The 25,498-nt window shown below is 42.6% G+C and overlaps 1 protein-coding gene across 12 annotated transcripts in view; it reads left to right on the forward strand.

Annotated features, from left to right (window-relative positions):
• Positions 1-350: 350 nt before the first annotated feature.
• Positions 351-25,498, forward strand: part of LOC310686665 (uncharacterized protein) — a 40,776-nt gene continuing 15,628 nt past the window's right edge. The window contains exons 1-4 of one of the 12 annotated variants that reach the window (XR_014516020.1): positions 351-439; positions 4,320-4,649; positions 7,505-7,599; positions 8,209-8,609. Coding sequence is in view for 1 of the 12 variants with exons in the window: in XM_083460655.1 (XP_083316781.1) it covers positions 751-925; positions 7,505-7,599 (270 nt within the window). In the remaining 11 variants the exon portion in view is untranslated. The other 11 variants (XR_014516021.1, XR_014516023.1, XR_014516024.1 and 8 more) reach the window with 11 other exon arrangements.

Raw genomic sequence — 25,498 nt, forward strand, 5'->3', positions numbered from 1 at the left:
TCACTCTTCTCCAGGATGAAGAGGAACCATTGATGAGCACCCTTTGGGTTCGGTCAGTCAGCCAGTTACAAATCCACTGAATGGTAGCATAGTCAAGACCGCATTTTACCAGCTTCTTTACAAGAATATCATGGGGCACCTTGTCAAATGCCTTGCTGAAATCAAGGTAGGCTACATCCACTGCGTTCCCTTCATCTACCAGGCTTGTAATTCTGTCAGAAAACGAGATCAGGTTAGTCTGACATGACTTATTTTTCAGAAATCCATGCTGACTATTGGTGATCACAGCATTCCTTTCTAGGTGCTCACAGACTGTTTGCTTAATGATCTGCTCCAGAATCTTCCCTGGTATGACCCTCAGGGTCCCTTTTCACCTTAGGATTCTGTGATCTACATCAGGATCCGCCACCCAAGGTAGTTGCCACACCTTGCCTGACAGGTGGGCCGGCCCTGCTATTGGTTGTTAACACGTTTGAAATACTTGTCCCTCACGGCCACTTCTTCAGTAGCCTGAGGCAAAGCGACTGTAAACGTTAGCAACAAAATCAGGGGGAAATACTTAACTATTATTATTATTTGTAACCTCTCCATTCTGAAGGAAATCAGCCCTGAGTGCTCACTGGAAGGACAGATCCTGAAGCTGAGGCTCCAATACTTTGGCCACCTCATGAGAAGAGAAGACTCCCTGGAAAAGACCCTGATGTTGGGAAAGATGGAGGGCACAAGGAGAAGGGGACGACAGAGGACAAGATGGTTGGGCAGTGTTCTCAAAGCTACCAGCATGAGTTTGACCAAACTGCAGGAGGCAATGGAAGACAGGAGTGCCTGGCGTGCTCTGGTCCATGGGGTCATGAAGAGTCGGACATGACTAAACAACAACATCAGGATCCACCGCCCGAGGCAGTTGCCTCACCTTGCCTGACAGGTGGGCCGGCCCTGCTGCTGGTCATTAACGTGTTTGAAATACTTGCCCCTCATGTTCACTTCTTCAGTAGCCTGCGACAAAGTGACTGTAGACGTTAGCAACAAAATCAGGGGGAAATACTGAACTATTATTATTATTTGTTGTATTGTCCTTCATCCGAAGATCACAGGATGGTTCACAGCGTAAAAGCACTAAATCCAAAACAGTAGCTAACAAACAGAATGACAACACACCCTGCCCAGGCACATTTAAAAGGCCTTAGCTTGTTTAATAAGCCAAAGGACTGGAAGAATAGGAATGCCCGGTGCCTAAAGATATGTGAATAAGACACCATTGTGGAGAGCATTCCACAAATGGGGAGCCATTGCAGGAAAAGATTGTTCTGCTACTGCCACCATCAAGAGTTCTTGAGGAGGCACACGAAGAAGGGGCTCAGATGATTGAAGATTGAAGTCTTCTTTCTTCTTTGGCGATCACTCGTAGTTGAGTAAGATTGTCTTCCATAAAGATGGTTTTAACAATGAGTCCGTAAGTGACTGTGGAGGCCAATTCTGGATCCACACGTCCTTCCACAGTGGGGACATTGGTTTCCGGGCGGGAGTTGATCACGGTGAGGGTTTGCCAAACGTGCCTTCCTCTTAGCTCATTCCTCCCTTTGGCCCTGAGTTTGAGTGTCTTCAAAGCCCATGGCACCTTTGGTAAAGGCTGTTCTCCAACTGGAGTGCTCGCAGGCCAGTGTTCCCCAGTTGTCAGTGTTTATACTGCATTTTTTTAGATTTGCCTTGAGACAGTCTTTATTTCCCGTCAGGGAACTGCCATCAGAGGGAAGAGGAGAGGTAAGACGCTCCAGTGATGCAGGGGAGGGAACTAGCAAGGAGAGAGAGAGAGCTTACACGGGGGAAGGAAATCCAGGGGACACCAGGGAGAAAGGGGAAGCTGAGAGTACGGCGGAGGGGAGGCTCAGAGACTCTTCCAGTGAAATCAGCGGAGAGAGCACAGGACCTCCGCTTGGCACGCCCACGCTGCGCAGAAGGCTTCCACGCAGAGAATCTAGGAGGAGACTTGGAGTCAAGCAACTTTTATGTTGGAAGAAATTTAGATCCCGCCCACTGACGGATTCTGCCAGTGACTGAGACAGTCGCGTTTCAAGGGCTGTCAAACCAGGGAAAGTTTTAGCTATACGACTAGCTTGGAGCAGTTTGCAGTTTACGCACAAGCAACCCCAATTCCCATTATATCCCCCCAAATTTTTTTATTGATTTTCAACATTTATCACAAAAATAACATAACAAAATACACAACAAAGAAAAAACACACACCACACTACAATAAACTAAACACAAGAAAAAAAGATTATCTCTTCTAATATCCAACTTTCATCACATTGATGACTGACTTCCTCAAGTCCCCTCTCTGAATTTCATTATATCACCTCTATAACAATTCTCCAAGTTCGTATTTCTAATAATATTAACTCCTTTCATTTACTAACCTCTTCTTCTTTTTTTATATTCTAGTCTTTAATATTTACTACCACATATTCTTATTCTACCCCAAGCCTATTCATTACTTCCAAGAATTTTCTAATTATCTTATATTACAATATTTAGCTAAATATTCTTTAGATTTATTCCAATCCTCTTGTATCTCCTCTTCCTTCTGATCGCGGATTCTTCCAGTCAGGTCAGCCAGCTCCAAAAATTCCAACATCTTCATCTGCCATTCTTATATTGTTGGTATTTCTTGCGATTTCCAGTTTTTGGCTAATAAAAGTCTTGCCACTGTAATGGTACCCCTGCCCGTACGAGCCAGTCGTGTCCGACTCTAGGGTTGTGCACCCATCTCACTTAAGAGGCCGGAGGCCAGCGCTGTCCAGAGACACTTCCGGGTCACGTGGCCAGCGTGACGAAGCTGCTCTGGCGAGCCAGCACCAGCGCAGCACACGGAAACACCGTTTACCTTCCCGCTATAAAGCGGTACCTATTTATCTACTTGCACTTAGGGGTGCTTTCGAACTGCTAGGTGGGCAGGAGCTGGGACCGAACGACGGGAGCTCACCCCGCCGTGGGGATTCGAACCGCTGATCATACGATCGGCAAGTCCTAGGTGCTGAGGTTTTACCCACAGTGCCACCCGCGTCCTTGCCGCTGTAGTGGCATACAGAAACAGTCTAGCATCTTTGGGGGGCAATTCCAGTCCTAGTATTCCAAGTAGAAAGGCTTCTGGTTTCTTAATAAATGTAATTTTCAACATTTCTTTCAACTCATTATAAATCTTTTCCCAGAAGTCTTTCACCTTGGGATACGTCCACCAAATATGATAAAAGGTACCTTCTTTTTCTTTGCATTTCCAACACTGGTTATCATTTGTATGATATATCTTTGCTATTTTCACCTGGGTTAAGTACCATCTATGCATCATTTTCATAATATTTTATTTTAATATAGTACATGCAGTAAACTTAACCCCTTTCTTCCACAGCCTTTCCCAATCTTCCAAAATTATATTGTGTCCAACATCTCTTGCCCAATCAATCATCACAGATTTAACTTGTTTATCCTTTGTATGCCATTCCAACAATAAATTGTACATTTTGGAGAGAATTTTGACATAGGTATCTAACAATTCAGTTTCCAATTTGGATTTTTCTGTCGCAAAACCATTTTTTGAGACAGTCTTTAAACCTCTTTTGTTGACCACCAGCATTACGCACTCCATTTTTTATTTCGGAATAGAGTAGTTGCTTTGGAAGACGATAATCAGGCATCCACACAACATGACCAGTCCAATGAAGTTGATGTTGAAGAATCATTGCTTTAACACTGGTGATCTTTGCTTCTTCCAGTACACTGATATTAGTTCGCTTGTTTTCCCAAGTAATGTGTAAAAATTTTCAGAGACACCGTTGGAATCTTTCGAGGAGTTGGAGATGGCATTTATAAGTGGTCCATGTTTCACAAGCATACAGTAAGGTTGGTAGTACAATAGCTTTGTAAACAAGCATTTTGGTTTCCCTGCAAATGTCCCAGTCCTCAAACACTCTGCACTTCAATCAGGAGAAAGCCGCACTCACAGAGCTCAGCTGATGCTGGATTTCGGCATCAGTGTTGGCCCTTGTGGAAAGATAACTGCCCAGGTAGGAGAAGTGATCAACATTTTCCAACGTTACACCATTGAGTTATATTTGTGGTGCTGCAGAGGGGTTATTTTGTACTTGTTGGTGCAGCACTTTGGTTCTTTGGTTGTTGAGCGATAGGCCAAGCTTTTCATAAGCTTCTGCGAAGATATTTAGAATGGTTTGGAGGTCATCCTCTGGGCGTGCACACACTACGTTGTCATCAGCATATTGAAGCCCTGTGACAGAAGTTACGGTAACCTTACTCTTTGCTTTCAGCCTGCTCAGATGGAATCTTTGGAGGAGTTGGAGAGTTGCACGCTAACCAATGCACAGTCTTCGCAGTAAGGCTCTGTTCCCATGGCATGAGTAGTCATGACGACCAGTAGATTCTTATCTGCTGCAGCCTTCATCCACCTTCACAGCCATTGTAACCTACCACTTGTTATCATCTGCCTGTTCTGTCGTTGAGGACTTCTTGGATCATTCTTTGTCTAGCTCCTTCCCTTTGACCTTACCACCTTGGGTGACCCTGCTGGGAGTACGAGATTCCCGATGGCTTCGCTCACAAGGGTCATAGGAACATGCAAGCCCTCTCACCACGACAAGGTGATGATCCAGCGAGTGAGAGATGGAAGTATAAAGCACTTTGACAATAACCAGGGGCTAGAGTTTTTTTATTGTAAAATGCTATTTTATTTTTGTCTTTCTGCCCTACGATGAGTCCCGAGGCACTCAGAAAACATAACATACCGTAAATTTCGCTCCATAACACGCAGATTTTTCCTCTTAGAAAGTAAGGGGAAATGTCTGTGCGTGTTATGGAGCGAATGCCTACAGATGGCGGGGGAATCTGCTGCAGTCGTGAGCAGTCCGTGGCTCGCTTTGAAACAGCAAAGCGGGTGTAAGCGGCTCCTGTCAGCTAGCGGAGCCGGGAAGGAGGGAGAGAAGCAGAGCGGGAGTTGGCTGCTTTAAAACAACCCCTGCTCTCTGTCCCTGCCTGCAGTTTTTTGCTGTCCGATTTTGGATTAGCCACTGTAGGGGCTGTGTGTGTGTGTGCTTGAGCTATCGTTCTCCTCCTGCTGCTTCCCCTTCACTCTCCCAGCGCCCCTGCGACTTTAGAATTGACACTCTGTGTGTCTGTGTGTGTGTGAGGGCTCCTTTTCCTCTTGCTTCCCCTTCACTCTCCCTCCGACGTTAGAATCCACACTCTGTGTGTCTGTGTGTGTGTGAGGGCTCCTTCTCCTCTTGCTTCCCCTTCACTCTCCCTCCGACGTTAGAATCCACACTCTGTGTGTCTGTGTGTGTGTGAGGGCTCCTTTTCCTCTTGCTTCCCCTTCACTCTCCCTCCGACGTTAGAATCCACACTCTGTGTGTCTGTGTGTGTGTGAGGGCTCCTTTTCCTCTTGCTTCCCATTCACTCTCCCAGCGCCCCTGCGACTTTAGAATTGACACTCTGTGTGTGTGTCTGTGTGTGTGTGAGGGATCTTCTCCTTCTCTTGCTTCCCATTCACTCCCCCAGCGCCCCTGCGACTTCCAGCACCCTGCAACTTTAGGGCCAGTTCTCTCTCTCTGTGTGTGTGTGTGTGTGTTGACCTCACTGTGCTTGTTGGGGGAGAGTGTTGGTCACACTTTTTATTGATTTGTCTCAGAGTGGTTACTATCGTGGTTTCCTTGCTGGGGAGGAGGGAGAGACGCAGAGCCTGCTTGTTCTAAAGGAGCAAAGCCGGAGAGGAGCCTCTCCTGCATTATTAGCAGCATCCTTCTCCACCCACCCCACGCGTGCTCCTTGTCCCTTGAGTGCTTTTCCTTCCCTCCCCACTTAAAACGTGGTTACAAAGCACGGATCCACATGGATCCTCAGGATTTTTGCACTGGGTCACCCAAAATTCACCATCAGATCACATAGCATGTCCATGGCTACAGCCTGCACAAAAAACACACACGCACCCACTGTTTCATGGGGCCGCAATGGCGCAAAAACGTGGTTACAAAGCATGGACCCACATGGATCCTCAGGATTTTTGCATTGGGCTACCCCAAACTCACCGTCAGATCACATGTCTGTGGCCACAGCATGAACCACAAAAATCATACATCCACTGTTTTGTTTAGAATATTTTTTTCTTGTTTTCCTCCTCTAAAAACTACGTGCGTGTTATGGTCAGGTGCGTGTTATAGAGCGAAAAATACGGTAAATCTCAGCTTGTTGGCATCCATGGAGACGCAGTGGAGTATGCCTCCTGGGGGTGAAGTCAAGTCACTGTGGTAGCAGCCCTGAAGTAACTTCGAAGGGGCAGTATGTATGGATGTCCTGGGTTGCCCAGATGACAAGCCTCCTGTCTCGGCCTTGCTGATATGGTCCAAAGGAAAGCAGAGCAATATGTTTGGCACCAGCTTGGCTGCAGGAGTTGCCGAAAGGAGACGCCCAAGGTGCCGTCCAACCGTCTAGGGCTCTACTCCAGATTTGTGTTGGGTTTATTCCTGAGCTTTTTCTTCTCTAGCAGGTTTAGGATCAGAGATTTCCTTCTCCTAGATGGGCTACCTTGCCAGTCTGGCAAGCTCCATCTGCCCCTCATTTGCTGCTACAGCACATGCAGTAACCACCTTTGTTTAATACTATGTTTCTACATACCATAAGGATGTTGATTTTAAAGAATGAAAGAAAAAAGAAAACACAATCAGAGTATGGTTACATAGGTTTTGCATGGACAAGTACATCTGTACAGTATTCTCAACTTTTCTCATTTTTGTTGTGGGATGCATATTTGTATCTCTGTATGTGTGCCAGTTTTAATATTCTGATTTGAATATGTTTAGATTAATATTGTGGTATGTCTTAGCAAGTCTATTAACAATTTATACTTTATTTTTTATAAAAATGAATAAATGTGGAACATGCAGCTGTGATATCTTATGTATGATGTATAACTGTCCTCAATAATATTTCCTGTTTTGAACCTAAAAAGGCATGCAATCTGCTTTCGTGGTCCTGCCACTAATTTTCATACTACAGGAATATAATGTAAAAATCTGCTTTCGTGGTCCTGCCACTAATTTTCATACTACAGGAATATAATGTAAAAGCAGGTGTACATCTGCAGATATCAAGGGTTTTGCCATAATCCTTGGAGCTAGAGCACCTCAGACCAATACACACCCACCCCTGTGTGCATGTGTGTGTGTATATATCCAGTTCTCTCATATATATATATAAGAACTGGACATATATATACCACATTTTTTATTCATACATATGAATGGCATTACACCTCCAGCATCTATCTGTCTTAGACAGTGTATTCCTATAAAGATGTTGTGGGGTCCAATATACCCAAAACATTTTTTTTTTGCTGGATCAATCTAAATTTTAAATTGTAAGGAAACATCATGTATAGATTCTAATATAATTTCCATTGCTTGGGTTGTATAGCACATTCTAATTCCCCATTCCATTCCTTTAGCCACCTGTGAAGATCCAATGATGTCAGAGCAGAGGGTCCATAATTACACATCAACAGGTGTTGTGACTGAAGATAATGCCATTCAGCATTCACTGGTAAGTGATATTTAAAGTACAATATTGTATATGGTCCAAATTATTCAGCTGATCTAATGTACAGCTCCCACGGTCAACATACTATCACATAAATTTGAAATCTCATCAATTATTAAACTGTTGTAATGTAAACATTATCTTTTCAACAGCCTGTACTTCCTTAAAGTTTCAGGAAGTAAGACATAACAGTACCTGAATTTAGAAATCACTAATCATCAAATTGGGACGTGGGTGGCACTGTGGGTTGCCGATCAGAATGTTGGCAGTTCGAATCCCCGTGATGGTGTGAGCTCCCATTGCTTGGTCCCTGCTCCTGCCAACCTAGTAGTTCGAAAGCACGTCAAAGTGCAAGTAGATAAATAGGTACCGTGGCGGGAAGGTAAACGGCATTTCCATGTGCTGCTCCGGTTCACCAGAAGCGGCTGAGTCATGCTGGCCACATGACCTGGAAGCTGTATGCCAGCTCCCTCGGCCAATAAAGCAAGATGAGCGCCGCAACCCCAGAGTCGGTCACGACTGGACCTAATGGTCAGGGGTCCCTTTACCTTTAATCATCAAATTAGGTTTCTGTTTTCTTATATATTCTAATGACCTCTTTTAACTTCTCAGGTTCATTTATAATAATTGTCAGGGGACTGCCATCGGAACGGGAGAAAGCCAGGGGGATACAGAGAGCCTCTGCCGCTCCTGAGGAGCAACGCCTTGTCCAGCGGTGAAGAAAGCCACACCTCCAGTGGAGCAGAGTGGGAAGGTGGCAGCCAAGTGAGGGGAGGGCTCGAAGATGCTACTGAGAGCCCAAGCGCCTCACCTAGCCCAGCTGGCCAGGCCCAGCTTATGCAGAGGGATGAAACGGAAGGAGGGAAGGCAGAGATTTTGGGGTGTCTAAGTTCTTATGTTGGGGGAGAAACCGGAAGGGGCCACTCCCGGAATCTGCAAGTGACTGTGATGGACATGAACTTTCTGGTTCTGCACTGTAAATTGTTTGTACAAATAAAAACCCGCTAAAGACAGGTCGGAGTCCTGCCTGGCTATCCATGAGCAACCACCTCACCACCTGACAATAATGTTTTTTAAATGATTTTCTGGACCAGTAGAATGCAGTTTCAGTCTCCACGCTGAATCTGTCCCAGCTTCTTCTCCCTAGCAAAGCTTAGAAAGAAATGAATCAATTTTCCATGAGGGCAAGAAGCTGCTTCCCCTTTGCTCTCTCAGGGACACCACACATTATCAAATGTATTTCCCATCTTAATTATCTTAAAATATAGTCTAGAAGCTTGGAAATAAGTAGGTAGCATCACCAAACACCTCACTGGCTTCCAAACCCCCACTTTCCCTGACATACTGGCAAAGTTGTATTTTTCTTCAGTTATCTCTATTTATGATCACTTCCAATTATTTTTATTCTCTGAGGCTTTAGCTTCCTCAGTAGTGCTCTTCAGTAGAAGAAAGGTGGCTCATTTTAATCCTGTTATCTTACTGCACATAAATTTAGTGAACTTATTTGTTTGAATATTAAATGTGTGTGTGTCTACACACACATACACAGACCTGGGAAATGAAGTAGGATTAATGAATCTTAGATCAGAGTGTAAAGTAAAAAAAATATTAACATGCCTTATGCCTATATTCTTTTGCATTGCATATTTGAAGTTTGGTGACATTTACCTAGCTGTTGATTGCAAGTCATAAATGATGGTTGACAAATATGACCTGTTTTGTTTGTTGTGGTAACATATCTAGATCATCAATAATATCTATTGACATAAGTGAGGTATAGTGCCATGTTTGTCTTGCCATGTCAAAAATGGTGCCATTATGAAGAGAGCCTGATACTTTGTAGTCCTCTACATAGTATTATGCAGCTAGACATATTTATTTATTTATGCTTTGATTTTTAAAAAGACCTAAAACATTATAGAAATACAGTTATGGAATTCAAAAGTGGAGATAATCATTATTATTTTATTTATTTTTATACAGTCTTCCACTTTCCCGCGGAACTGGGATTCAAAGCGGCTTACAAAAATTAAAGCCAATATGGATAAAACATTGATAACTAAAAGCATGTGAAGTAAAGGTAAAGGGACCCCTGACCATTAGGTCCAGTCGTGACTGACTCTGGGGTTGCGGCTCTCATCTTGCTTTATTGGCCGAGGGAGCCGGTGTACAGCTTCCGGGTCATGTGGCCAGCATGACTAAGCCGCTTCTGGCGAACCAGAGCAGTGCATGGAAATGCTGTTTACCTTCCTGCTGGAGCAGTACATATTTATCTACTTGCACTTTGACGTGCTTTCGAACTGCTAGGTTGGCAGGAGCAGGGACTGAGCAACGGGAGCTCACCCCATTGCGGGGATTCGAACCGCCAGCCTTCTGATTGGCAAGTCCTAGGCTCTGTGGTTTAACCCACAGCTCCACCCGCGTCCCATCAAAAGCAGATAATAGTTAAAATTAATTAAATTATAATATAATGTAAAAACAATTTTTTGTGACTTGTTTTATTTCAGAACCAAAACTGGTCTCTGCCACCTTAGGATTTCTCTCATTACTTGGAACTCAGAAGCCATCTTCTCTCTGGGTTCTTGCCCTCCTTATATTGTCTGAATACAGACTCTTCCTCTCTCTAGATACTAAACAAGATGGTCTCCTGTGAAGGGTGGTCCCATTAAGGAATTTCATGCTCAAAGCATCCGCATTTATCATTGCATGGTTGAAATGTAATGCTGCGTTCGGCAGTACCCATGTGCAAATTTTTAGTTTGCTAGTAATCAATCGTGGGGCTTTAGAATAATCAAAATCAATTAGAGAGAAACTTTGTAACACTAGTATGACAAAATGGTTTGTTTCAATTATACTAATGGGTCGCAGCTGGAATGAATTGATGGATTCCCCACTGAAATCAATGGAGCTGAGAATTGGCAGGAGCTCTGGAAAGCTTCTCAGGAACTGTGGCAGTGTTGGAGGCAGCACCCATAACAGTGCTCCCAGTGACCATCTGCAGCATTCTTCTTAAAATCACCTTTTAAAGAAACATAAGAATTGCTTTGATGGACCAGACCAAAGGTCCTTCCAGTGCTTCAGCCTGTATCTAACAGCACCCTGTGGGAGGCTTTGGGGCATTCATGAACAGGGCATTTAAATTCATAGACTTTTGTTTGTTTGTTTCTCAGCCAGAAGGGCCCAAACAGAGTCATAAAAGCATGAAAAAATTAAGGAAAGCAAAATACAGTGGTACCTCGGGTTAAGTACTTACCGTATTTTTTGCACCATAACACTCACTTTTTTCCTCCTAGAAAGTAAGGGGAAATGTCTGTGCGTGTTATGGAGGGAATGCCTATGGGTGGCATGCCTACGGATTTTCCTCCTCTAAAAACCATGTGCATGTTATGGTCGGGTGCGTGTTATAGAGCGAAAAATACGGTAATTCGTTCCGGAGGTCTGTTCTTAACCTGAAGCACCACTTTAGCTAATGGGACCCGAGATACTATTTCTGGGTTAGCAGAGTCTGTAACCTGAAGCATATGTAACCTGAAGCGTATGTAACCCAAGGTACCACTGTGCACACAAACAGCCGTCTCTCATAATAAAGCATATCACCTCTTTGGCTGCCTGGGATAATAAGATAAAGTCTTTACAGATCTCCTTAAAGTCTTTACAGATCTCCTTTAAAAAGTCATATATAATGGGATCTGGTTAATTTCCTTCTGGACAGAGTTAAAACAAGTGCCACCACTCAACTTCAGTGGCACCCAAAGCAGCATCTCTTCAGAGATGCAAGGTGGTGTGTGTGTACAGATAGAGAGCAGGTAGTCCTGTGACGCCTAAGATCTCTAGCCTCAACAGGAAGCTGAGCAACTGCTATTCTGAGCCTATTAGATGAACATGTCTGAAGCACAACAGCACTTGGTACATCAATGCTTTTGCCACCGTAATCTAAGAAACTGACATGAGTACCAAAATGTACCCATTTTACAAAAGAAAGGTGAAGAGCAGAGCCCCATCCCCAAACAGCCAAAACATCTATAACCCCTGCAAAAAAAACAACCCAGAAAAAATGTAGGCAACACTCACCCAGAAACCTTCAAATCAAACATTATCATCATCAACAATAAGAAATCAGAAGGGGCTGCCTTAAGATGTCTTCTGAATGTCAGGTAGTTGTTTATCGCTTTGACATCTGATGGGAGGGCGTTCCACAGGGCGGGCGCCACTACCGAGAAGGCCCTCTGCCTGGTTCCCTGTAGCTTTGCTTCTCGCAGTGAGGGAACTGCCAGAAGGCCCTTGGCGCTGGACCTCCGGGCAGAACGATGGGGGGTGGAGACGCTCCTTCAGGTATACTGGGCCGAGGCCGTTTAGGGCTTTAAAGATCAACACCAACACTTTGAATTGTGCTCGGAAACATACTGGGAGACAATGTAGGTCTTTCAAGACCGGTGTTATGTGGTCTCGGCGGCCACTCCCAGTCACCAGTCACTTGTACAAAAGGGCAGCGTGGAAAATAATCATGTCACCAACCAGCCTAATTGGTTGCTGGTTCATTGTTGCTAATACGTTGGGATGGTATTTCTATCCTGCTCACAATCTACTGGAATGAATGGGAGCTGTGGATTGTCCATATTAGTTTAAAATAGTTGTAAACAAATACCACTCGTATCTGTGATCTTAGAATCATAATCCATGTCTCGTTTTTCATAAACATAAATGACTTTGTCATTTTGGAATGCAAATCTTGTTGTTCAATGCAATTATAATGGAGGCACAAATTCATTTCAAACTCTTCAGCCCTAATCAATCTTGGCAGACTAAATAAAGTATAAAAGTACATATGTTTAAAACTATATTGCCAGAAAATCCAGTTGTGGAACCACATGAAGAATGCAAGAGTATTTTTTTATTTTTTAGATTTATATAATATTTTTCAAAGAAAATGTTTCACAACAATATACACCAAACCAATATAATATAATATAATATAATATAATATAATATAATATAATATAATATAATATAATATAATATAATATAATATAATATACAAATTTAAAACTAGATAAAAGCAAGCATTTCATTATAACTAAAAGCACAAAATACTACTAAAAGTAGCACCAGCTAACAGCAAGACATGGCCACAGCAAAAACTGGACACACCAATAGACTACAGTGGTACCTCGGGTTAAGTACTTAATTTGTTCTGGAGGTCCGTTCTTAACCTGAAACTGTTCTTAACCTGAGAACACAATTTCTGTTCTCATCCTGAAGCAAAATTCTTAACCTGAAGCACTATTTCTGGGTTAGCAGAGTCTGTAACCTGGAGCATATGTAACCTGAAGAGTATGTAACCTGAGGTACCACTGTATCTGATAAAAGCAAAGTAGAAAGAGTAGGTCTTTAAGTCTCCTTTAAAGACAGCAAGTGATTGAGCCTGCATAACACGCAGAGTCGAGTTCAATAGCTGTGGGTTCTTCACCAAGAAGACACTGTTCCTTCTGCCCATCAACCCTAATTGTCTTTGTTGGTGCGCATCTAAGCAGAGCTTCTGATGCTGATCTTAAGGCAGTAAGAGAGATGGATATTTTGCATAGGCAGCCTTTCAGGTAATCCTGTCCTAATCCATTCAGGGAAGCAAAAAACCCAATGATGTTGCGCAAATGACCTGTCTACACCAGTGCAAACCCTTAAGATGAATATTCATCACTTCTATCTACGTGCACAGTCAACTAGTGTTGCACCCTAGGTTCGTTGTGCTGTGATGGCTCATCAATGAATAAACTAGTTTAGTGCAATAAGGTCTGTTAGACATCATGGAGTGATACGATGGGGAGCCAAACATGTGGTTGCCATTTTATGCAGCATCTATGTATTTAGCATATTGTGTAGTTTGACCATCATTCTCTTACTTTGTAACAGAATTTGAGATATCATATGGATTCGGATTATGGAAAAGAGCTCTGCTTGAAAGATCTAGAGCTCTTAATTTTTCAATAAGCCATTGAAACTCTTCCTTCTCCTCTTCCAGGCTATTATACACATTCAGCCTGCCTTGCATTACTGGATGCTTCTATTGGCCGGCCTTACAGAGCTGTTGCAAAGACTATTGTATTCTTGAATGTGAAGTGCCTTGAATATTGATTTGATATATTAATTAGTATAGTTATAATTAAAGCCACATTTATCATGCAGATGGATGCTATTTATAGAAAAGTGTATTGTTCTCTGCACTTATGTTCTAATTTTGACCTGCACTTATGATGCATTTATTTCCATTTGGTATTTAATCAGGTGCACAGATGGTGCTAAAGAGCAGGTAGAAGTGGTTAATAACCTGTGAAGTTTAGGCAATTTCCCTCTGCCTATTGAGGAAGCTAGTATGTTGAGTACATGGGATTCCTGTATGACAAATTTGCATTGCCACAATAGTTTTGAGTCAGTCACTCTGTGAAAGTGCCTGGTTCAGGTGCTCGGCAGCTCTGTCTGTTTCTACCTTCCCAGCACAACAGATGAATCATGCGATGCTCTGTATTTTTATTCATGCATACCCTACCTTTCTGCACCATGAATTCTTACGTCTTACTGACACCATCTGCTTCTTATGTCTAAACCAATTTATATTCCATTTCAGATGTTGTCCCCTATCCTCTTCTGCCTGACCTTGTAAATCCATCTCATGGTGTAGTCATATTAACAAATGCTTTCCTGAAACCTGGATGAATTATACTGATGGCTTCATCTTACCCATTCAATAATGTGTAGAAATGACCCTAATACATTTGTCACACATGATCTTCATTTAACTGGTTCATGCTGACCGACTCCCTACTAAATCATAACCTTAACTGAATTGCAATCTTCTTCTTTATAAATGTTTCCATTATCTTTTCCTCCATTAACATCAAAATGTAGAAGTCGGGGTTGCTGGATCTAGGTATCTTTCTGACAACCATAGAAGTCACTTGACAGTCTGCTGTGCTCTGTATAGACGCCAGGCTTCTTAAAGAAAATATATTGAAGCCCTGCAAGGTGTAATAGTTGTATAAACGTTCACTGTAATGCATTAGAAGATGGTGGATTGCTTTACTGTTGGCACGAAGCGACACTGGGATGAATGACGGCACAGCCATTCACAATGTGGCCAAATTATTGCGCTGTACAGGAGGAATATAGCAGCAGCTAAAATTCAGTTAGCTGATTAGATGAAAGTTTAAAATATAATGAAGACCAAGATACCAAATCAATTTGATCAGTAGTATAAAAGTGTACTGGGAAAAGTACACTTCTATATTACTGATCAAATTTTCCCAGTTGTGATGTACGGAAGTGAGAGCTAGACCATAAAGAAGAATTGATGCTATTGAATTATGGTGCTGGAGGAGACTCTTGAGAGTCCCATGGACTGCAAGAAGATCAAACCTCTCCATTCTGAAGGAAATCAGCCCTGAGTGCTCACTGGGAGGACAGATCCTGAAGCTGAGACTCCAATACTTTGGCCACCTCATGAGAAGAGAAGACTCCCTGGGAAAGACCCTGATGTTGGGAAAGATGGAGGGCACAAGGGGACGACAGAGGACGAGATGGTTGGATAATGTTCTTGAAGCTACCAGCATGAGTTTGACCAAACTGCGGGAGGCAGTGGAAGACAGGAGTGCCTGGCGTGCTCTGGTCCATGGGGTCACGAAGAGTTGGATACGACTAAACGACTAAACAACAACAAATAAAAGTGTACAGAGAAAGCAGACTTGTGTCATCTTCATAGATGTCGTTTTAGCAAGTTCTGTAAATCTAATACAAGTCTGGGGAGGAGGAGAGTGGATTTAAGGCCCTTCTAGGCAGAGAAATCTGCCAGTGTGTTATAAGTGAGCAGCAAGTCCAAACTTGTTCTGAACGCGATAAGGAACCATAAAAATGTTAAGAGGGTGCTCTTGAGAAGGAACAAAAAGTTCATAGATATAAATGGTGAACCATAAGAACTGGTGGAGAAGGGCAGAAAGGCAAGGGAGGGTTAATAAAAGGGAAATGGCATAAGGTGAAATCCAGTGGTGTCACCTGCAGAATAGACTTCTGTTCATGCAACACAGTGCACCTTTCTTTCCTCTGAAGCCCCACCCCCAAATCTGCTCTAGGCAGCCAGGGGGATCATCTGGCACAGACCAGGGGGAATTGGGGCTGCAAGAGTAAAAGTCATTGCATGACTGGAAGTCCATTTGCATTGGTGTTGGATGTCAACCTTAGAGATCCTACGTAAGAACAGCAACAGAAAAAAGTACAAATTTTGCAGGATACCTGGGTTTCAGTCTGCGTGTTGGTTTTTCTAAGGTTTGATTAGATACATAATTTGTTTCCTTTCCAGGTTTGAGGCCAATAAAACATTTTATTCATTCAGCATATGGCCTATATTATCAGCTTCACATACGTACCTCCTTAAAGGTGTTGGGGGGGGGAGCAATTTTATGTTTCCAGTTTGTAGAATTGGTTGCAAACGAAAGCTGTCATTGGCAATATTTATATTTTTGGAACGTTAGAGACACTACATGCTGTTAGAGTTTTCAAGCTAAATAACTCTGGTATCCCTGCTGTGATAAAGGGCACTGTTTGGTTGTTTACTGTGATTTGTCGCAGTATGTTGAACATTTACAATTTTTACTTTTTTGAAAGTATGTGAAAAGGGAGCATATGCCTTTTAAAAAAACAAAACATCAAATAAATATGTGACGTGAATCCTGAAGAAAATTACATCAGTGTGGGACCCAGGTAGAAAAGAGGGTGGCAATGTTATCTTTTCAAATAATTATTTCTTCTAACCAGCAAATAGAGATACAGAAGGTCATTCAGAGCTTGTAAATGCCAACAGTGACCAGCCACAAGTCAAGAATGTGCCATAAGTTAAGTCTAGAATATTTGGCTGCAATCAGCTCCACTTCACTGGGAGTAAGGCCCACTAAAGTCAATAGGACTTCAGAATAGATATGGGGCAGATTCACACTTAAATTACATCTACCACACATTTAAAGCACATGAAGCAAAGCCCAAGAATCCTAGGAGCTGTATTTTCCCCCTGCACAGAGCTACAATTATTGTTGTTATTTGGTCGTTTAGTCGTGTCCGACTCTTCATGACTCCATGGACCAGAGCACGCCAGGCACTTCTGTCTTCCACTGCCTCCCGCAGTTTGGTCAAACTCATGTTTGTAGCTTCGAAAACGCTGTCCAACCATCTCGTCCTCTGTCATCCCCTTCTCCTTGTGCCCTCCATCTTTCCCAACATCAGGGTCTTTTCCAGGGAGTCTTCTCTTCTCATGCGGTGGCCAAAGTATTGGAGCCTCAGCTTCACGATCTGTCCTTCCAGTGAGCACTCAGGGCTGATTTCCTTCAGAATGGAGAGGTTTGATCTTCTTGCAGTCCATGGGATTATTAAGAACAATTATTAAGAACCCTTAACAAACTACAGTTCTCAGGATTCTTTGGGAGAAGTCCAGTGTTTTAAAGGTGTGTTGGAAGTGCTTTAAATGTGTGGTGTGGATCTACCCCATGGGATTGCACTGTTATATTAGGACGTGCCATCCTAGTGTTTACTACTGTACGTATGCAGCCCTGTCATATGCTCCAACCATTCGCCTGTTATATGCTCCAACTGTCCCTGTTAACTAGAATCAGCCTCTGTTTGTCCTTATTTTCCTTTTCGGATAAGGATTTTAAGAATTGTTTCTGTGTGTGCTTTTTTTTACTTCAGACTCATTACACATTCTACCTCTTATACTGAGATAATACTGGCCTGCTTTACAGGTATCCTGTGTAGGGTTTACTAAGGTGGTTTTGAAACTAGGAAATGTACTGTTTTAAATGTTCCATAGTATATTGTTTTCCCAGTAGTGATGTATGGAAGTGAGAGCTGGACCATAAAGAAGGCTGATCGCCGAAGAATTGATGCTTTTGAATTCTGGTGCTGGAGGAGACTCTTGAGAGTCCCATGGACTGCAAGAAGATCAAACCTCTCCATTCTGAAGGAAATCAGCCCTGAGTGCTCACTGGAAGGACAGATCGTGAAGCTGAGGCTCCAGTACTTTGGTCACCTCATGAGAAGAGAAGACTCCCTGGAAAAGATCCTGATGTTGGGAAAGATGGAGGGCACAAGGAGAAGGGGATGACAGAGGACGAGATGGCTGGATAGTGTTCTCGAAGCTACCAGGAGGCAGTAGAAGACTGGCGTGCTCTGGTCCATGGGGTCACGAAGAGTTGGACACAACTAAACAACAACAACAAGTATATTGCTATCTGAAACACACCTTCTCTACACTCCTAGATGTTACCAATGTGGATGCTCATGGTAAGACAGCCATTGGTTGCTAGTGCAACAGCACAAAAGCACCTAACATCATGTTCTAGGTTTAACCTGTCCTATGTTTCATCCCAGGGTAGATTGATGGATTTATCAACTCCCAGCTTGCCTCTCACATTAGATAATTAACTTGGGTGATAAGAGAGGATGATTAGCAATAGCCAGTTCCTAATAGCTACTTCACACATTCAAGTAATAGCTGCAATTATCACATGATAATGAGTTGGAAGAATTATGAGAAACAGGATGATGCACTACTGCAGTACTAATATGCTGCTGGAATGCAGCCCAAATGCTCTCTGTTATGGCACTGATGCCGCTGAAAGAGGCCAGGGATCCTCGTGACTCAATCTGAGCCATCAGTTTGAGAGTCAGTTCTTACATTATGGGAATGGCATGGTTACTGATCCACCATAACTTCAGGAACATGAAGGAGTGTTCCTCCCTGTTATGTTTTGCTTGGTTCCTATAATCTGAAGGATAAACCCTTCTCAAAGTCACACACCCATGGCATGTGCATTATACAGCCACTCAAAAGTTGAATTTCTTTGTGGTGGCACCCTGAATGTGATACACCCTTCCTTTGGGAGTTCCATAGGCTCCCATTTCTTTATTATTATTATTATTATTTGTATACCGCCCTATACCCTCAGGTCTCAGGGTGGTCCAGTGTCTGCTTAAAAGCTTTTTTATCTGCCCAAACCTTAATGTGCTGGTGAAAAAAATAGGCAACTTTCTTACAGCTTTTATTGGTATTAATGTGAATCTTCATTGACTGATCACTAATTTAACTGTTCCTTGTTTTTATTTTTATGCATTGTATCACTGTTTGTTATGTTTGCAATCTCTCTCTCTCTGCCTCCACTGACCTGGGATCAGGAAAGACAACGGGCAGGATGGAAATTTACTAAATAAATAAAATTTCTAAATACTTTTGGACATAATTACGATAATTTAAATAAAACATATCTCACCTTAATGGGGAATATTGTAATCGGGTGACCTTTGTTCCTGTTCAGTCTGCTTTCCAGGTGCCAATAACAGCTGACGGACAACTTTTTAAAACTAGACTTGGACCAGATGACTGTTGGTTTTTTGTTAGGTATATAAAAGGAGAATTTTCTTGGATGCCTAGATCCAGGATTGGGGCAATGACTCTTTGGTGAGAGAAGCGCAGCAGAGATTTAAAATCACACAATCTGTAGCAAAGTAAAGAGTAGAAATACAGGTTTTTAGATCTTTAAAACATCCCTTTCTAAGCTGCTTCCAGAGTTCTCCACATCCCATAGCATAGAAAGAGACTGTGCATTTGGTAAGTTAAAAATGGTTTCCTCATAAACTCTTCAAATATCAGATTCATATATCTTCTACTTATATCTACTTGATGCAAACACTGGAGCCTGATGTTAGTTTTCTTGCTGTCAGTGTTATGCCTCCATTTTGTTTTGCACAAAGAATTTGAGTTCTTTCAAGGATTCCATTTTAAATTTGCTGTATTGTTAATACTGAACAGCCTTTTTGTTCAGGGTTGGGAAGTGGAAGAAGAGAAGGCAAGGCAAATAAGCCATGGTCCCAAATTCCACTTGCCTTCCAGAACATTACATCTCCTGAAACTGCAGATTGCAGACAGCTCTCTGGCATGCTCTTGAACTGATGATGTTGTCTGTACAGAAACAAGCTTACAGGGATGCCAGTAGAAATGACCTCTATTTTTTTTCTGTGTGGCAATGTCAAAAGTTGTTTTGAAATATTTCATTCCCACCCTCCTCTTTTTAGGTTAAAATATGTCCACTAAGCAAAGGACTCGGAAGGAACATAGAATGTTTTATGTTACACTTACAATTTAAAAACCCCACCCACTGTAGAAATGAAGCCTAACTTACATAAGGTAAAGGTAAAGGAACCCCTGACCATTAGGTTGAGTTGTGACCAACTCTGGGGTTGCTGCGCTCATCTCGCTTTATTGGCCGAGGGAGCCGGCGTACAGCTTCTGGGTCACGTGGCCAGCATGACTAAGCCGCTTCTGGTGAACCAGAGCAGCGCACGGAAATGCCGTTTACCTTCCTGCCGGAGTGGTACCTATTTATCTACTTGCACTTTCATGCTTTCGAACTGCTAGGTTGGCAGGAGCAGGGACTGAACAACAGGAGCTCACCCAGTCGCAGGGATTCAAACTGCCAACCTTCTGATCGGCAAGTCCTAGCCTCTGTGGTTTAACCCACAGCGCCGCCCGCGTCCCATAACTTATATATCAATTCCAAATTATCTTGGGGAAAGAGTTGGGACATTGATCAGCTGACTAATCAGTCTTTCGTCTAGCTCAGGACCAGGTTTCTTGAGAGAGTATTATACCTTCTACACCACGAGGTCACGATGCCGATGAGACTTCTCAGCCCATCTCACAGACTTACATTTGCATTTACAGTATATGTAGATTGTACTATAGGTCTATGCCCTGAGTCTTTTCAGTACCTCAACCACATTTAGCTCACCATCCTTACCCCAGTACCAGTGGCGTAGCGTGGGTTGTCAGCACCCGGGGCAAGGCAAGTAATTTGCGCCCCCTAACCAGTGGATTTGCGCCCCCTAACCCTAACCCCCAGATGTTGTGCCCGGTGCGGCCGCCCCCCCTGCACCCCCCATGCTACGCCACTGCCCAGTACCTATGCATGCATGTGAGCTGCAATCTAATGTATAGTTATTCTGCAAGAACCTCCACATAAATCAATAGGACTAACAGTCCTGTCCCTGAGTTCTTGCATGTTGGCAGATGTAGACTGTGCATGCCTTAAGCGGGGGCAGAGAGCATGATCGGTGTTGTTAGGTGTTGTTAAGGGATGCTGCGGGAGTTGCTAAATTCTCTTTTGTTTCTGCTGGTATTGTTTTGCTTTTATCACACGATGTTATGGCGACGCAGCGTCTGCCAGCACAGAAGGACCATTGGATTCACCTGCTAATTCTGAAGAAATATGTTAAGAATCAGGGCATCAAGCTCTTGTTATCCAGCTAGTAACAGACTATTAATAGCATTCAGCATTCAGCTATTAATAAATCCACCAGAGGGAGCTCCCATGGACCTCTAAATATAGGAAATGTTGTATATTAAAATAGGCAAAAAAAATAAAATCAGAATGCCATTTTTCTTTTTCTTTAACCCTGTAAAGCATCATTCATTACAAAAAAATGGTGTTTAAAAAAAAAGTACAAAGGTGGAAGTAATCTAATTAGACACAACAATATAGTAAGAGTAAATTTTTTGAGGTCTTAGAACAAAGGAAGGAAGTCAATACGTGTTTATGTACGTAATGATATGGTTTTTTCTGTAGATGTGTGCTTTGTTTAGTTTTGTTTCCTCCCCCCCCCCCTTTTTTTTGTATGTTCCTTTTTTGTATAGTATTATTTTGGATTCACTGTTTGTAATTTTTGTTATGATTCTGCTTTGAAAATAAAAAAAAATTAAAAAGAAAATTACTTGCTCAAACAAACAAAAAATAAAAAATAAATAAAATCAGAATGAAAGGTTGCTTATGCAAAATAATGTTTTTTTGCAGCTCTGCCCAATGTGATTCTATTGTTTGTTTTATATTTCTAGCAGTCCAAACTAATGGGGTTTTTTATATGCTATAATATTTGAGTTTTTGCAGCACAATCCTACACATCTTTTACTGATTCCATTGTCTTACTGCCAAATAAATATGCACAGGATTTTAACCTAATATTAGTTTCATCCAGTGGCGTAGCGTGGGGGGTGCAGGGGGGGCCGGCCGCACCGGGCGCAACATCTGGGGGTTAGGGTTAGGGGGCACAAATCCACGGGTTAGGGGGTGCAAATCCATGGGTTAGGGGGCGCAAATTACTTGCCTTGCCCCGGGTGCTGACAACCCACGCTACGCCACTGGTTTCATCATCATTATCTTGTTGAAACCAAAACAATTAGAATAAAATTAAAAGACACTTCTGTATAATAAATCAGCAAAGGAATACAATTCAGAATAATATAGATTGTTCTAATAAAAATATGTATGAATTATTACAAATTATTGAGCATGATCCAGCTAAAGGTAAGCACTTTGAAGAGTAAAGTGCCTGCTATAGTTATGGCCATTTAATTTCATATAAGAAAGCGAAACGTGCTCAGTGGAACTTTAAAGCACTTACAGTTGAATTATGTGTAAAACAAAAATTAAGCACTAGTAAATAAAATTAAGCATTTTATGACACTGACATTATGGAGGAAATTATATGGCGTTGCCCAGATAGATGTACCAGGTCTTTGTTGCTATAGATTTCTGGGCATTTTATTTGATATTTGTAGTCCATTTCAGGACTACATAAGCATAGGAAGGAAAACAGCGGTCTTGAAGTATCCCACCAATGGCAGATTGAGCAGACACACAGGTCAGTCACCTGGTCACAGTCTTCCCCTACTATCCATTTTATTTCTATTTAAATTATAGTAATTATTTCCTAATTTGCATATATATCTTAGATTTTAGATGTTGGAGTGGGCTCCCGAACTCTTCCCCTTCCCCTGCAAGAAGCTCGTGTCACGGGGGAGGATAGTTTCATCTTGGAAATTGAAGTGCTTGTGTTGATGGAACGATTGCCATGCAGCTATTGTACTTTGAATTCTGTAACTTGCTGTGGCCACATCCACTACTGCCATGAAACCCTCTGCAGGTTGGCCAATAGCTCATGCAGCCCTCGGATTTAAAACGATTAGCTACCCCTGCATTATTTTTATTGTTTGCAAATCTGCATAATGAATTTCTTCTTTTTAGAGTGAGCTCCCGTTGCTCGGTCCCTGCTCCTGCCAACCTAGCAGCTCGAAAGCACGCCAAAGTGCAAGTAGATAAATAGGTACCACTCTGGCGGGAAGGTAAACGCCGTTTCCATGTGCTGCTCTGGTTCACCAGAAGTGGCTTCATCATGCTGGCCACATGACACGGAAGCTGTATGCCGGCTCCCTTGGCCAATAAAGTGAGATGAGCGCCGCAACCCCAGAGTCGGTCACAACTGGACCTAATGGTCAGGGGTCCCTTTACCCTTTACCTTTAAGTGCCCACCCTAGGGGACGCGGGTGGCGCTATGGTCTAAACCACAGAGCCTAGGGCTTGCCGATCAGAAGGTTGGCGATTTGAATCCCCGCGACGGAGTGAACTCCCATTGCTCGGTCCCAGCTCCTGCCAACCTAGCAGTTTGAAAGCACGTCAAAGTGCAAGTAGATAAATAGGTACCACTCCAGCGGGAAGGTAAACGGCATTTCTGTGTGCTGCTCTGGTTTTGCCAGAAGTGGCTTAGTCATGCTGACCACATGACCCGGAAGCTGTCTGCGGACAAACGCCAGCTCCCTCGGCCAGTAAAGCAAGATGAGCACTACAACCCCAGAGTCGTTTGCGACTGGACTTAACTGTCAGGGGTCCTTTACCTTTACCTTTGAGTGGCCACCCTAAATAGATGCTGAGGTACTCTTCTGCTGTAGAGTTGTATTCTAAGTACCAGCTGTCAATGGATTCTAGCTCAACTGTTCATTTTATTTGGCTAAAGTCAGCTTGCTTAATTTTGCTCCCAGCTTTGGTTGAAGATAAAGCCTTCATGTAATAACAGGCTGAAAATTAAGCTTCAAGCAAATTATCTTTGGGGATTTGGAGGGATCTTATCTAGTTGGGAATTAATCCACATTGCTTGTTTTAGGGCTTTATCAGTCCCTCTGAGACTGTTGAAAAAGGAACTGTTTCCCAGAGTGGTACACACAGCCATAATGCACAATTGCTGATGAGAACAATAGGCACTTGAATATTTAAACTGCACACTAAGAGCAGCTGGCAAGCAGCATATCAGAGCTTATAAGAGAAAAATTTCCCAAACTCTTAAAGCTCCGTTGAAGACCTGGTGTGATTTTTCTTTCCCTACCACAGTGCTGAATCAGTAACAGGAGAAGCTATATCTAGTGGAATTTCTTCTCCTTCTAGTTGATTCTCTCAGTGACCAAATCAGGAAATACTAATTCTATGAGGTTAAGTGATACAGTGATCAGGTTCAAAGGAGAACGGGCTTGCAAACCATTTAAGGTATAGCTTTGTAGGTACACCTTTTCATATCCTTGTGTGACAAGCAGCACCTGCCTACATTCTCTTTTCCTGCACAAATATTTAGCAGGGAGAGGCAAAATGGGTATGTTTGGGGAGAATCTGGGGTTCTACAACAGAAGCAAGAATACTCATTGCAAAGTATTGGAAGACACAAGGTTTACCCACCCTGGAAGAATGGCAGATGAAGGTGATCGACTACATGGAATTGGCAGAAATGACTGGCAGAATCCGAGACCAGGGAGAAGAGTTGGTGAAAGAAGACTGGAAGAAATTTAAAGACTATTTACAGAAATATTGTAAAATTAATGAATGTTAGAAGGATGTTGGATAGAAACTAAGGGGTTTCCAGCTGTAATGCTTTAGGAGATACGGGAAAAAAGGTTTATAAATGGGTAAAAGCTTAATGGTAAGGATTTGCTGAACTAACAAATTGAAGTGGAATACAAAGAAGGGATGTATGAGGAGGTCTGGGGAAATAAGCGTAAGGAAGATATGTTATGGAAAATTATTTGTTTTTTAACTGTTTTTATGTTGTATTTTGTATTTTGTTTCTTTTTATTTTTTTTTCATTGTTATATTTTAAAAACTTTAATAAATATCTTTTTTGGGGGGAAAAGAGAATCTGGGGTTCTAGAAGAGCCTGGACTACTTCACTTACTTGGGTAACATGTTATCAATCACTTTGTACATCAACAAACATAATATAACCTTTGCATGACTTCAGTTTTTAAACTGCCCAAACATTCTTTTTGAACTTCCCATTTCCCCTTGTAAATACCATATTTTTTCGCTCTATAAGACGCAACTAGTTTTAGAGGGGGACAACAAGAACAAAAATATTCTCTCCCTCTCTGTGCAGTGCCCCTTCAGCGAAGGGGCAGGAGAAACGGAGCCCCTTCCATTTCTCCTCCCGCTTCGCTGAAGGGGCGCTGCGCAGAGAGGGAAAGCTGTGCAGCACCTCTCCAGCGAAGTGAAGCCAGGAGAGCAAGAGGGATCGTTGCGCACCGACCCCTTTTGCTCTCCTGGATTCAGCGAAAGCAACGCGAAGCCTCCGGAGCGCAGCAGGAGCAGTCCCGCTGCACTCCAGAGGCTTCACATTGCTTTCGCTGAAGTCATGGAGCCTGCATTCGCTCCATAAGACGCACACACATTTCCCCTTACTTTTTAGGAGGGGGAAAGTGCGTCTTATAGAGCGAAAAATACGGTACCCATTTTGGGTGTGGCTGCCATTAAAAAACAACCTGTCCCTATAGACTTATGTGCAAGCATAGATGATAATGATTTTATAAATGTAAGTGGTTGCCATGATCTTGGTAGATGCTAGAGAATATGTCTGGGTAAAGAAGCAAATGCTCTTGCCTTTATTGTAAATAGCTTAAAGCTTGTCCTGCTTTTCTTTTTCTTGGCCTCATCTTCAAGTATAGTATTACACAACCTCTGCAGAAACTGATCTTATAAATTTAAAACTGAGAAAAATGACT

The sequence above is a fragment of the Podarcis liolepis genome, assembly GCF_965112155.1.
Source record: "Podarcis liolepis genome assembly, chromosome: 9".
NCBI classification, from domain to species: domain Eukaryota; kingdom Metazoa; phylum Chordata; class Lepidosauria; order Squamata; family Lacertidae; genus Podarcis; species Podarcis liolepis.